The sequence below is a fragment of the Schistocerca nitens genome, chromosome 5 (assembly GCF_023898315.1).
Source record: "Schistocerca nitens isolate TAMUIC-IGC-003100 chromosome 5, iqSchNite1.1, whole genome shotgun sequence".
Lineage (NCBI taxonomy): Eukaryota > Metazoa > Arthropoda > Insecta > Orthoptera > Acrididae > Schistocerca > Schistocerca nitens.
In genome coordinates, this window is record NC_064618.1 from 429,800,997 (window position 1) to 429,816,798 (window position 15,802).

General features: G+C 42.9%; 1 protein-coding gene across 1 annotated transcript in view; it reads right to left on the bottom strand.

Annotated features, from left to right (window-relative positions):
- Positions 1 to 15,802, bottom strand: part of LOC126260507 (nephrin-like) — an 871,736-nt gene that overhangs the window by 146,837 nt on the left and 709,097 nt on the right. Inside the window, exons 6-7 of the mRNA XM_049957838.1 lie at positions 13,069 to 13,226; positions 5,376 to 5,520 (exon numbers count right to left, since the gene is read on the bottom strand). Coding sequence (XP_049813795.1) covers positions 5,376 to 5,520; positions 13,069 to 13,226 — 303 coding nt within the window. The remainder of the gene's footprint in view (positions 1 to 5,375; positions 5,521 to 13,068; positions 13,227 to 15,802) is intronic.

Consider the following 15,802-nt stretch of genomic DNA (forward strand, 5'->3'; position numbering starts at 1 on the left):
GCGAAAACTCTTAATTGAATTTGTGACATTCAACAAAAATGATATATTTGGAGCAGATGGTGCCTCACGACTCATATATATGTGAGAGGGTCATATTTCAGTAGTGCCAAGAGCTGCTAATAAATAAATCTCTATTACTACCAGTTTCGGTCATTTGATCACCCTCAGGCATCTGAAAATTTTTCACAATAGTCTGCATGACAACGCTCTTACGGTAGCGACAGTTAAAATGTAAGTCATATAGTGACACCGCTGTCAATAGTCAAATACAGTATATACGAGTAGTCGACAGAAAAAATTCATCGGATGAACGAAACCTGTAGTTAACACCAAATTATTTATCAGCAGGTCTTCGCGGCTGTGCAGTAAAAATTTTCTTCAAAAATGTGTATGTCTAGTATCTTTCGCTCTGAAGTAAGCATCTGTAATAATATCTAGAAGCAATGTGTCTGTGGACTGATGAGGCAGAACATTACGACCACCTGCTTAATAGCCTGTTTCTCCATCTTTGGAACGAAATACATCACTGTAGAATGGATCATTGTAGGTCATGGATCCGACATTTTGTGGGTAGATGTGTGGAGGTACGTAACATTATATGACTACGCACAGGTCATGTAATTCGCCTAATAATGGGTCGCTATATAGCGTACGCGGTGATAACGCCCGATAGCGTCCCGCTTTGTATCTATAGGATTTACATCAGGCCAATTTCGTCTCCGAGACATCAACGTGAGTTTACTATAATGACCCTCAAAGCATTGTAGCACGGCTTTTTCTTGAGACACGGACAATTATTCTGCTGAAAGATGACAGAGCCGTCGGGGAGGACATCCCGAATGAAGGGATGCAGGTGGTTCGCAGCCGTTAGCGCATCTTCGGTTACTAACACAGGCCCTATGCAAGTGCAGGAGAACGTCTCCCGTAGCGTAATACTGCTACCAACAGCCTGCGTCCGTGGCGCGCTGCACGTTTCGAGCCGCCGTTCACCACCCCTGCATCTACGTCTACATCCATATTCCGCAAGCCACCTGACGGTGTGTGGCGTAGGGTACCTTGAGTACCTCTATCGGTTCTCCCTTCTATTCCAGTCTCGTATTGTTCGTGGAAAGAAATATTGTCGGTACGCCCCTGTGTGGGCTTTAATCTCTCTGATTTTATCCTCATGGTCTCTTCGCGAGATACACGTAGGGGGCAGCAATATACTGTTTGACCCCTCGGTGACGGTATGTTCTCGAAACTTCAACAAAAGCCGGTACCGAGCTACTGAGCGTCTCTCTTGCAGAGTGTTTCACTTTAGTTTATCTATCATCTTCGTAAAGCTTTCGCGATTACTGAATGATCCTGTAACGAAGCGCGCGGCTCTCCGTTGGGTCTTCTCTATCTCTTCTATCAACCCTATCTGGTACGGATCTCACACTGCTGAGCAGTATTCAAGCAGTGGGCGAACAAGTTTACTGTAACCTACTTCCTTTGTTTTCGGATTGCATTTCCTTAGGATTCTTCCAATGAACCTCAGTCTGGCATCTGCTTTACCGACGATCGACTTTATATGATCATTCCATTTTAAATCACTCCTAATGCCTACTCCCAGATAATTTATGGAATTAACTGCTTCCAGTTGCTGACTTGCTTTATTGTAGCTAAATCATAAAGGGTCTTTCTTATGTATTTGCAGCACATTACACTTGTCTACATTGAGATTCAACTGTCATTCCTTGCACCATGCGTCAATTCGTTGCTGATCCTTCTGCATTTCAGTACAATTTTCCATTGTTACAACCTCTAGATATATTACAACTTCATCCGCCAAAAGCCTCAGTGAACTTCCGATATTATCCACAAGGTAATTTATTTACATTGTGAATAATAACTGTCCTACGACAGTCCCCTGCGGCACACCTGAATCACTATTACTTCAGAAGGCTTCTCTCCATTGAGAATGACATGCTGCGTTCTGTTATCTAGGAACTCTTCAACCCAATCACACAATTGGTCTGATAGTCCACATGCTCTTACTTTGTTCATTAAACGACTGTGTGGAACTGTATCAAAAGCATTTCGGAAGTCAAGAAACACGGCATCTACCTGGGAAACCGTGTCTCTGATTCTCGTGGACGAATAGCGCTAGCTGGGTTTCACACGATCATCTGTGTAAAATCGAATTGGTATCCCATCAGTTCCAGCGGCCTTTCCTCTTTTGAGCAATTTTAACTGTTTTTCTATCCCTCTGTCATCTATTTCAATTTCTACCATTTTGTCATCTGTGCGACAATCTAGAGAAGGAACTACAGTGCAATCTTCCTCTGTGAAACAGCTTTGGAAAACGACATTTAGCATTTCGGCCTTTCACAATGACTATGGAGACGTCCAATGACGTAGTATAGGAAAAATGACATTCACCTGAAGAGTCGTCACGTTTGCGTTGATCGACGATCGTATCCCAATGTCCATTGCAATCGTAATTGACGATGTCGTTGGGTCTAAATATGTCTACATAGGGGTGCTCCATGATAATATGCGATGAACGGTGTGCTCCGGAACATTTGTGTGCACCAGCATTGTGCTCTTTCGGCAGAAATGATTACGAAGCAGAGAAGCCTCCGAAATCAACATTGTATGAAGAGTCGTGGACATCCATCCATATAGCAGCTAGTGGTAGTTTCACTGCCCTACTACCTTCTTCCTTAGGTGCTCAAAACAATAGCACGTGAACATTTGACTTGCATCACCGTTTTCAACATACTCGCTCGCAGGCTCTACGTAATAACAATCTGCCCTTTGTCAAAGTCCCGTATCTCAATTGATTTCCCCATTTGCAGCCAATAACTTCATTTGGGTGATGCATCTTGCGTGTCTGCTCTCCTTACATACTCTTGTTACAGCGTCCCGTGACCGCAACGCCATCAGGTGGCATCCAATGTCGCGGTGGGCATTGGTTGTAATCCCGTTACGATTTTTTACAACCAGCGTCAATAATCTTACCAGTTCAAGAAGGTCACAGTTGCCTGGTTCACGTTTTCTGTAAGAGTTGGTTGTTTACTGGGCGCAACTATGTAAATGCCGCAACAGATGCCAACTATCTGAGATACCTTTCCTGTCACAGCTTCGCTTCTTATAGCTGCCTAAGGAGCAGACGCTTATCGTGTCACTCTTTTTCGTTCAGGTTTTAAATGCTTACTACTAGTCCATACTCATACGTTCATTATGATCATTATACCATACAAAATCAAGAACGTTATAGTGAATAGCTAGAAGAACGCATTGGCAAAGATTTCATGAGTATGTGTGAAGATACGATGGCCTACTATTGTTGGGTGCAGATAAGGGAAAGTAAATATGCAGGTTTTACGAGGAAGTATAAAACGATAAGGTCTGTAAATTAAATGTTGCTACTTAGCTCTATATCCAAAATGAAATGTCCTGTTGATTCACTGACCTAACTTGGCCCAACCCAAACCGCTAAGGATAGAAACTTCAAATTTCGGGAGGGTGTTGATGCTATACAGGCCAAGAGCCTTGCCGGAATGATAACATCGGTTTCCGGCAGATCACCGAAGTTAACCGCTGATGAGCTTGCCCAGAATCTGGATGAGTGTCCGTCCAGTCTGTCGAATGTTGCTAGTAAGCGGGATGCACTCAGACCTTGTGAAGCAAATTGAGGAGCTACTTAGTGAGAAATGGGAGAGCGGTATGCTGACCACATGCCCATCCAGTGAAGCCAATAGGCTGAGGATGACACGGCAGTTGGTGAATACTGCAAGGGTCTTCCGAGGCCTGTTCTGACGGAGATTACTTTTAGTTGACGTTACACTGTAGGCATCATCTAAGATTGGTTTTACGAAATTCCACCCTTAAGGGGGTGAAATAAGCAATGAAAGGTTTTCCAGAAAATATTTGGCTGTTACCGCAGTTTTGAATCTAGAACTACAAAACTTGGTACTTGGTTTCTCGGTTGGAAATAAAAAAGAAAGAGGTTAAGCGTTTTTGTTAACAACCCATAAGAAGGTGAGATAGGAGAGGAACAGTCTTATGAAAATATTTCATAATCAAAGATCTTTTAAAGTTAACTATATCAGAAATTGTGTCTGACTTCTCGGCTGGAAATAAAAAACAGAGTGTTTTTCTAAATTCTACCCCTGAGAGGATGAATGATTTTTTCAAAATATGTCGATGTTGAGGCAGGATCAACCACAAACACTGCTATTTGGTTTCCTGGTCAGAAATAAAAGAAATGCGTTTCGGAATTTTTGGAGATTCAGCGCCTAAGGGGGTGAAATGACGGGTTTAAGCTGTTATTTAAATAAGTAATTATTAAAGAACTAGTAAATCATTATATTTGAAATCTGATATTTGGATTCTCGATTATAAATAAATAAATACGCTCTTCGGTATTTTTGGAAATTCAATCCTTTAAGGGGTGAAATAGGGGATGAAAGATTTTATGAAAATATTTCGTTATTAAAGCAGTATCGCTTTTTGTTCAGCAGTATGTCTGAAGAAGACGATGCTTCCAAGGCCTTAATGAGAGTGAAGCGGTTAGAAGGTGTTTCGGTTTGTGGACTAATCCCAGGACAAGTGGGATTTGTCAGGATTACATAGAGAAAGAAGCGGATCTTTAATACATTAACTTCCCATTAGGCTTAATTCGGGTTTATAAAATAATTTTTGTTGTAATTAATACGCCAAGTAATCATTATTGATACGAAATACGGTAGATACCACTGTTAAATTCGAGTCCATGTGCACGAATATCCATTTGCGATGAGAGAATTCAGCACAGATTTCAGCCAGATTTGTCTCTTTCTTGTTTTAACTCGCTGTATGAAATTAGATTATACCCGTTGGAAGATTTACTGATGTAAAGGCTGGCAGCCATCAGCAATTTAAAGAGTCACTAAGCCTTTTATAGTGTGTAGATTTACCCATGGGCAATGGGCGTAACAACATAAAAATTTGATTAAAGGAGATGATAAAAAAAAATCTGTGTAGACCATATAGTCAACGTCAGCGGAGCAGCGGGCGCTATGCCAGTAAAAATACAGAACTGAATTGAAATTTTAATTTATACTTGGGTTTTTATTACTCAAGTTTTAAAATATTATAAGCTATTTTGTGAATTATGTAGAACGTTAGAAAAACTTAAATTAAGTTTCAGAGTCAGCATTACAACTTGATTCTAGGGCGGCTATCTTTGAGATATCATCTCGCATATAATTTATAAATACAGGCCCTTGTTGTTTAACACCGCGCCTCTAAACGTAACAGTTCATTAGTAGAATTTAAAAATTTCGTTTGTGTGAAGAACAATACGACTTTCTCTACTGCAGACGGACGCCTCAGTACGTAAGCTCCCGGGTCAGGGTGCAACTCACAGTTGACGTTGAGCCTCCAGAGGTCCTCCTGAACGGCGGCGTTCATCCGAGGGTTCTCGGCGCGGCAGGTGAGCACCCGCTTGTGGTCGGCTGCAGACGGCGTCAGCGTCACCGTCGATGTCGTCACGTTGCCGTCTTCTGAAACCTGCGCTAGACACGTCTCCATTTGATGACGTCGGAACAAGTTCTAAAACCAATGCTGATCAATGATACATGCAAACTGATCATCAGTATTTAATAAATCGACTACGAAACTCAGACGAACTTCTACACATTGTTGATAGGAGTAGTAAGAAAAAGAATGACTCGATGGCGCTCAACACCCCGCAAAAAATTACCGTTTTACAATACACAGAATGAACCCCAAATTTGCTCTTAGTGTTTGCATGTAAGTAGCCCACGGTATTCCGTGCCTCGCTACAGGGGAAGTACATTTCGTTTGTGCTCTTACCTTCAATTATCTTTGTATTTTCATTGCACTAAGAATATTGTTGATGAAAACAGTAACGCTCGTCGTCTCTTCTTTCTCAACCCTGCATTCGGCACTGCTCGGTTCTGCGCCAGGGTTGAGCTCTGTAACTGGATATACTTTCCAGACTTCCACCTCTACCCAGCCTTGTGATAGAAGTTTAATATCCGCTATCCTGTCACGTTAATACCACCATTATTCGAAAGCCTGAATAACCATCTTTTGCAGTGCGGAGTGCTGCAGGACGTGCAGGAAGAGAGTAAATGAATGAAATGATAATTAAATCAAGACCCTAACCTGTCAACAGGCGTTGATATACATCAACGGGGACAGTTGAAAATGTGTGCCCCTACCGGGACCCGATCCCGGGATCTCTTGCTTACACGGCAGACGCTACATCCATCTGAGGCACCGAGGGCACAGAGGATAATACGACTGCAGGGATTTATCCCTTGCATGCTCCCCGTCAGACCCACATTCCCAACTTAATGTCTACACACTACATTCGTAGTGCTCCTGCCCATTACACTCATTACTCGCGGCAGGCAATTTTACCGAGTCCCGTAAGAGTTCGGGCAATGCGTGTGCATCCAGCACAGAAGAAGAAGGTCAATGGCCAGTTAGTCTTAACTATATAATGATGGTATCTGTTATTTCGCACATGTCCGAAAAACCAGATACCATCTTCAGAGTAAATGAATTCCTGCACGGTACCGACAGGGATGTGAAGCCGACTTTTTCTTGGTTGAGGAGTCATGACGCGAACAGCTGGATCGAGGTCCCTGACGTTGCAACACGTTGTAACAATGATTATCTATGATGTACACAACCTGATCATATATATTTAATAAATCCTGTAAGAAACTCAGCCTTACTTCTTCTATATCTTCTAGCTTCGAGTGGTCCGACAGACTCTCAACTGCGTTTAAATTCGAGGAGTTTGGTGGCCAGTTGGAGAGCGGCAAACACGTCCTAGGGTTCTTCGAACCGTGCGACGCGTTGCAAGGTACCATCACGTTGAGCAAAAATAAATAAATAAATAAATAAATAAATAAATAAAATAAAAATAAACTGCATGTAGGGATTGATGTGATCCCCAAGAGTAGATGCGTACTTGTGTTGATCCATTGTGTCTTCCAGATGAGATAACCCAGACAACTCCACGAAAAAATAATGCTCCCTCCTCCATCATGGATCGCTTTGCTTTCAGACGTTTCACGCGGTGCGCGACAACGGATATCCGTCCGGTGGAGCGAAAAACTTTACTCATCATAAAAAGCCCTCCTTGCTCATTCAATGGACGTCCAGTTGGGGTGTTGGCGAGAAAATTTCAGCCATCGTTGTGGACGAATAGTCTTCATGGTTGCCTGAAGCAAGCGCATGCTGGAGGAGATATACATGGAAAAGGTCTGCCACAAATTGCGAAATCAGGTACTGGACAGTAAGTCTTATACATGAGCGTCCGAAGCTCGTGGTCTAGTGGCCAGTGCCTCTGGATCATGGGGTCCCTGGTTCGATTCCCGGCCGGGTTCGGGATAATCACAGCCCGGGCACTGGGTGTTTGTGTTGTCCTCATCATTTGATTATCATCATCATTCGTGACAGTGGCTCTATTGGATTGCGTGAAAAATTGGACTGTGTAAAAATTGGAATTTGTTTGGGCGTTGATGACCGCGCAGTTGAGGGCCCCAAAAACATTATCCATGAACAGACATAGACAATATAGTAGTACTGAAGTGGTACTGAAGAGTGGGTTGAAATGTAAGAGAGTAGTCAGCAAGAACGAATGCGCAAAGAGCCGCGGTGATAAAGTACCTAGGAATGAATAGATCCTCCTGAAATTCTCTGAGGCTCTAGATACTGGAATAAGGAACAGCTCAGTAGGCATTTCAATTCAAAAAGTAATGAACATCTCTAAATCGGGCAATCGCAAATGCTGGAAAAAAGAACATAGGTACAGAGAAAATAACTACGGAGAAACATTGGTTAACGGTTAAAATACTTCAGCTGATCGATGAAACTAGGAACTATACAAATATTCAGCGAAATTCAGCAATACTGAAAATATAAGTCATTTGCGACGGAAATAAATAGGAAGGTGCTGCGAAGTTACGAAATGGGTGCACGAAAAATGTAAAGAAATCGAAAAAGAAATGATTGTTCGGATGGATGACTCAGCACACAGAAAAGTCAAAACAGTTTACCGTGAAATTAAAAACACATTAAGAGTGCAATGAGAATTTGACTATTAAATGCAGAAGAGAGAGCGGATAGATGGAAAGAGTCCATCGGAACTTCTATGAGGGGGAAGATTTTACTGGTATGACACAAGAAGAGACAGGAGTAGATATTGAAGAGATAAGGGGTACAGTATTAAAATCATAATTTAGAATAACTTTGGAAGGCTTAAGGAAAAAGAGATAGATATAATTCCATCACAATCTCTAAAATCGTGGGGTACGTGGAAACATAACGGCTATTCACGTTGGTGTGTAGAATGTATGAGTCTGGATATACCATCTAACTATCGGAAAAATATCACCCATTCAATTTCGATGACCACAAGAACTGACAAGTGCGAGATTTATCGTACAATCAGCTTGATATCTAATGGATCCAAGTTGCTGATAAGAATAAGTACAGAAAAATTGAAAAGACATGGAGACTGTGTTAGATGACGATCTGTTTGGCTTCAGGCATCTCTGAGGCAATTCTGTAACTGCATTTGATAATGACAGCAAGACTAAAGAGAAATCAGGACTTGTTCGTAAAATCTGTTGACCTGAAAAAAGCGTTCGACAATGTGAAAGGGTGGAACATGATCGAAATTCTGAAGAAAATAGGGGTAAGCTATAGGGAGAGAGGTGGATAATATACAACATGTACAGGTGCCAAGCGGGATGAAATAAGGGTACCAGACAGAAAACGAAGAGCTCATATTAAAAGGGTATAAGTTTTGGACGTAGTCTTTCGCCTCTACTGCTAATTTGTACACCGACGGAACAATGACGGAAATAAAAGAAAGGTTCAAACGTGGAATTAAAATTGAAGGTGAAAGGATATCAATGATACGACTCGCTGATGATATTGCTATCATCCATGAAAGTGAAGACTAATTACATGATGTGCTGAATGGAATCAACAATCTAATGAGTACAGAATATGGATGTAGAGTAAATCGAAGATTGATGAAAGTAATGAAATGTGAACAGGGTAAAATAGAAAATCGCACTTGTTAATCACGAAGTAGATGAAGTTAAATAATTCTACTACCTAGGCACCAAAATAGCGCGTGATATGGAAAAGAGAAGTCTACTAGTATCAAACATCAGCCTTAAATAGAGGTAGAAATTCCTGAGAATATATGTTTGGAGCACAGCACAGTGAAATATGGGCGGATGGAAATCGGTAAAGAAGAGAATCGAAGTATTTTAGATGTGAAGCTACAGAAGAATGTTGAAATTAGGTGGACTGATAAGGTAAGGACTGAGAAGCTTCTCTGCAGAATCGGTAAGGAAAGGAATATGTGGAAAACACTGACAACAAGAAGGGATGGTAGCACATCTGTTAACGGTATCACGGAATAACCTCCGTGGTACTGGCAGTACTAGAGGGAGCGGTAGAGTTGTTAAAACTGTAGAGGAAGGCAGAGACTGGAATACATGCGTCGAATAATTGAGGATGACGGTTGCAAGGGTTACTCTGAGATGAATAGATTGGTAAAGGAGATTAATTCGTAGCGGGAAGCATCAGCCCATTCAGAAGACAACAGACTTTTAAAAAAAGTCTGATCCAAATTAATATACCATGAGCATATTGACCGAACTCTATTAAATTGATACTCCAGTATTTCCATGCTAGTGAAATTTGTTGATTAAAATTTCAACGTATACCTCGTTTTTGGGAAAATAGCAGAAGCAGATTGCTCAACACTATGCGCCCAGAATGGTAATTCCTTTTATTAAGGGTGGGATATCAACGACATATTTGACTAAAAGAATATTAGACCGCGTTCTGCAGTTCACACCACAAACGCCATGTGGAAGCAGTTTCTTTGTGTGTGGCTCCACAGGCTAGACGTAACTTCCAAATGCTTTAAATGCTTCTTTTATTTTTGCGTCATCAGTGTTCCGACAGGTGCGATGCAGTCTGACGCTAATTCCTCTCCTGTGCCAACATCTTCATCTCAGAGTAGCACATGCAACCTACGTTCTCAGTTATTTGCTGAATGTAATGCAGTCTTTCTCCTTCTACAGATTTTCACTCTACAGCTCCCTCAAATACCATGGAAGTTATTCCCTGATATCTTAATAGACATTCTTTCGTCCTGTCCCTTTCTCCTGTCAGTGTTATCCACATAATCCCTTACTCTCCGATTCTGCTCAAAACCTCCTCATTCATTATTTTACCAGTCCACCTAATTTTCAACATTCGTCTGTAGCACTACATCTTAAATGCATCGATTCTCTTTTGTTCCGGTTTCTTCTACAGTCCATATTTCACTACCATGGAATGCTGTGCTCCACACGTACATTCACTGAAGGTCCCTCCTCAAATTAAGGTCTGTGTCTGATACTAGTAGACTACTCTTGTCCATCAATAATGCTCCTCTTTGCCAGTGTTACTCTGCTTTTGATGTCCTCCTTGCTCCGTCCGTCATTGGTTATTTTGCTGCCTAGGTAATAGAGTTCTTTAACTTTATCTACTTCGAGACAATCAATCCCGATGTTAAATTTCTACCTGTTCTCGTTTCTGTACTTCTCATTACTTTCGTTTTTCTTCGATTTACTCTCAATCAATATTCTGTAATCATTATATTCAGACGATAATGCAATCCTTCTTCACTTTCACTCAGGACAGCAATGTCATCAGATGGTCGTTTGCTTGCATCAAGAACAGAGGAATGATTTCGTGAGTGCATGGCTCATGTGTATGGCTCCACTCCACATCAAAGCTGATGACGGGCATTAGTTCTTAATGGAATGAATTTTTTAACCACTTACTGTGAGTTCTGAACACCTCTAGAAATTTTAACACACAGGGTGTTAGGAAACGATAACGACAGACTTCGAGGTGTTGTAGAGGGTGGCGCAAGAAACAAATCCAATACTGGAACTCGTGTCCGGAAATTTCATGCAACGACGCTACAGACCGTCGAATTTATAAGCGCCAATGTCTGTCGGTAGGCCCCATTCGCGAACAAACGTGACTTTAACCCTGAGAGACCATAGGCGGTACGCCTCGCAATGCTGTTTGTTGCCCAGCGATTACGACTAATTGCCACAATCGCCAATGGAGGAAATGGAGCAAGTTGCTGCGTTGACAGACCTTGTCTCCTATAATGTGATGACGCTCTCGCACTCAGGTTTCCATACGAAGTTTGCGTTCCTTCTGGAACCCTCCAAAATCTTACACGTTTTTCGATACAAAGGAGAAAAATAAACTGCGGATCGAGACCTGCATCCGAAATCAACACCCATCGATGCAACAGGGAATCGCATTCATAGGAGACAAGGCCTGTCTAGGCACTGCTAGTTCCATCTTCTCCATTGACGATCGTGACAATCATTCATGATCAGTGAACAACACACAACACCGCGAGACATTTTGCCTATCTAAATCTACATCTACATCTACATCTACATCCATACTCCACAAGCCACCTGACGGTGTGTGGCGGAGGGTACTTTGAGTATCTCTGTCGGTTCTCCGTTCTATACCTTTCTCGTATTGTTCGTGGAAACAAGGATCGTCGGTATGCCTCTGTGTGGGCTCTAACCTCTCTGATATTATCCTCATGGTCTCTTCGCGAGATACAAGTAGGAGGAAGCAATAAACTGCTTGACTCCTCGGTGAAGGTATGTTCTCGAAACTTCAACAAAAGCCCGTATCGAGCTACTGAGCGTCTCTCCTGCAGTGTCTTCCACTGGAGTTTATCTATCATCTCCGTAACGCTTTCGCCATTGCTAAATGATCCTGTAACGAAGCGCGCTGCTCTCCGTTGGGATTTCTCTATCTCTTCTATCAACCCTATCTGGTACGGATCCCACACAGGTGAGCAGTATTCAAGCAGTGGGCGAACAAGTTTACTGTAACCTACTTCCTATGTTTTCGGACTGCATTTCCTCTGGATTCTTCCTATGAATCTCAGTCTGGCATCTGCTTTACCGACGATTACTTTTATATGGTCATTCCATTTTAAATCACTCCTAATGCCTACTCCCAGATAATTTATAGAATTAACTGTTTCCAGCTGCTGACCTGCTATATTGTAGCTAGATGATAAAGGCTCTTTCTTTCTATGTATTCGCAGCACACTACACTTGTCTACATTGAGATTCAATTGCCATTCCCTGCACCATGCGTCAATTCGTTGCAGATCCTCCTGCATTTCAGTATAATCTTCCATTGTTACAAACTCTCGATATATCACAGCATCATACGCAAAAAGCCTCAGTGAACTTCCGATGTCATCCACAAGGTCATTTATGTATATTGTTAACAGCAACGGTCCTACGACACTCCCCTGCGGCACACCTGAATTCACTCTTACTTCGGAAGACTTCTCTCCATTGAGAATGACGTTCTGTGTTCTGTTATCTAGGAATTCTTCAATCGAACCACGCAATTGGTCTGATAGTCCTTATGCTCTCACTTTGTTCCTTAAACGACTGTGGGGAACTGTATCAAACGCCTTGCGGAAGTCAAGAAACACGGCATCTGCAGTCCGTCGGCGTAAAAAGTCACGTCTAGTGTCGAAAGTGTGGCCCAGTGGCAGGGGCGCCTGTAACTGACGTTTCCGGACACGGGTTCCTATCCTAAGTTTGTTTCTCACGACACACTGTGTTGAGATCGTTTAGCGGCATCCTGTATATCGGTGCTTCCTGGTATAATGCTTCTCATTTCTTTCAGCGTACAACAGTAACACTACAGGAAAGGATTACTGTGTAGAGGGAAAGAAAACTATGAAGGATAATGGGCATAAACACAAAAGAATTAGGAGGTGGTAGTGTGCTTCATGGTATAATGCTTCCTATTTTTGTTGGCGTTGCACAGTACCACTACAGAGAAGCACTACTGTGTACAGGTAAAGAAAACTAGATATAGCTGTGGTGGTGTTAGAAACGGTAATGAAGATAGGCACAAAAGAAGTAGGAGAGAGGACGTGGCACTGTGTTCCGTTACGCGTTCTAATGCTGCGGCATGCTTGAGTGTACAGCTCACCTGCTGAGAGACGGAGACGTTGGGCTGCAGGTGGCCGTCGAGCCACCATGTGACGATCGCGGGCGGCCGGGACCCCGTGGCCTGGCAGGTGAAGCTGCAGCGCCGCCCCGCCGACAGTTCCTGGTCCGAGCTGAGCACGCGCGCTTCCAGCGGCGCCACTGCAACACACACCAGCCAGATCACCGTGCGTGCCAGAGCCGAGCTCGGGCAACACGTCCCCTGGACAGAGTAACATCAAGCATTAACACGCGTACCACGTTCCAGAAACCTGTTGAAATGGCTCTGAGCACAATGGGACTTAACTTCTGCGGTCATCAGTCCCCTAGGACTTACAACTACGTTAACCTAACTAACCTAAGGACATCACATACATCCATGCCCGAGGCAGGATTCGAACCTGCAACCATAGCGGTCGCGCGGTTCCAGACTGTAGCGCCTAGAACCACTCGGCCACTCCGGCCGGCCCAGAAACCTGTTTCGCATCGTCTGTGTAGTGCTGATGTCTTCCGTTTCTTTGTAGTTGCAAGAGAACACTAGGTTTCGCTATCGGCTCGTGACATCAGTATTCTCTTAAAATTTCTCATATGAAGAGCAGAAATTAATACATTGAAAGTGCGAAAACTCACATTTGTCAGGAGAATCGCATGACAACGTATCTCATTCTCTATGTAAGTTATTTGTGGCCAAAAACTGAGAACATACTCTGATACTACAGAATGAGGTTGCATAACCTCATCACTAGAAAGGAGAATTGCACCAATTAGAAAACAAATATCCAGACGAGATACTGGCAGAACTAAAGCTGTGACGACGGGGCGTGAGTCGTGTAGCTCAGATGGTAGAGCGCTTGCCCGCGAAAGGCAAAGGTCCAGAGTTCGAGTCTCGCTCCGGCACACAGTTTCAATCGGCCAGGAAGTTTCATATCAGCGCACACTCCGTTGCAGAGTGAAAATATCATTCTGTAAACATCCCCCAGACTGTGGGGGAATATCCTTTCTTTCAGGTGTGCTAGTTCTGCAAGGTTCGCAGGAAAGCTTCTGTAAACTTTGGAAGGTAGCAGATGAGGTACTGACAGAATTAAAGCTGTGAGGACTGGGCGTGAGTCGTGCTTCGGTAGCTCATATGGTAGAGCACTTGCCCGCGAAAGGTAAAGGTCCAGAGTTCGAGTCTCGGTCCGGCACACAGTTTTAATCTGCCAGGAAGTTTCATATCAGAAAATAAGTAATTTCTTAAGAACATTGTAAATGCACGCCATGAAATTAACTGTTTCTGAGTGCCAATAACGAAGTTTTCGTTTCAAAATCCATTAATAATGAGGTATATTTATTTGAGACTAGAAGTGCGGAAATGCAGCAGTAATGTTTAGCTAGTAGATCTATGGTCAATAAAAACCATTTCTCAGACGTTTTAATAAATTTTTTATGAGAGAATAACAAAATTAAATTCAAGAAGGAGATCCCTATGTCTCTAGTTCTACAACTCTATTTTTAAGATCAGATGTTGCAATGTTTACAGTAAAACTCCCTTTGCCGTTGTGGAAGAAAGGGCAACATCACGAACAGGTTTTTCTGTTTTGCCACTGACAAACGTGGCTAATCTTTTAGATGAAGTACGGCAGGGCGTACATCAGTCACTGTCTATCAGCCATTGAATACAGTGACATTTTTTCATTCTTTGTTTCCGAGTTGATGAGTATGAGACACTTTGATCATACTGTATTTTGAGATCATTCACGCCAGCAAAGACGGCAATGCTTCAGCACCATCATTAAAATCAAAGAAGTCACTTGGATGTGTTTATTGCCGTACCTGACTCAAAAATCATGTGTAAATCTTGCTGAATAATGGCCTTGCTTACTTTCTTTCTCTATAGAGTCAAATATTCCTTCCATCATATCCACACCTACAAACATACTCCGCAATGAGGAGAGTAATACTTACTACTCATTTCCTTCCCTGTCCTACTCGCAAATAGAACGAGGAAAGAACGACTGTCCATAAGCCTCCGTAAGAGCTCTTTTTTCTGCCGTCCTGTCTTCGTGGTCTTTACGCGAAATGTACAATGGCGGCAGTGGAATCATTCTTTACTCGGCTTCAAACGCCGTTCCAAATTTTCTCAACCGCAATACGCATAAAGAACGTCAACATTACCCAGGTAATCCCATCTGAGTTCACGAAGTATCTCTGTAGTGCCGGCCGCGTTGGTCTTGCGGTTCTAGGCGCTGCAGTCCGGAACCGCGGGACTGCTACGGTCGCAGGTTCGAATCCTGCCTCGGGAATGGATGTGTGTGATGTCCTTAGGTTAGTTAGGTTTAAGTAGTTCTAAGTTCTAGGGGACTGATGACCTAAGATGTTAAGTCCCATAGTGCTCAGAGCCATATCTCTGTAGTACCTGCTTGTTGATCGAACCATCGGTAACAGATCTAGCTTCACCCCCTCTAAATTGTTTCGGTATCGAGCTCCAGTTCTACCAGGTCGTAACCCAAAACTCGAGCGGTCCTCAAGAGTGGGTGGCAGAAGTGTTAAGCACGCCATCTCCTTTATATATGAGCTACAGTTACCTATATTATTCCAATAAAATTGTGTCGATTAGTGGCATATCTCGACTTAGTGCCTTCTCAGGCCCGGCGATGGCGCCATTGGTGGCTGAAATCAGAGGGGCCTTAAGCGAGAGTTAGTTGGCGGCTCTCGGTGCAGCAAGACGGCTGGTGACTGCTACATATGCAGCAGTATTG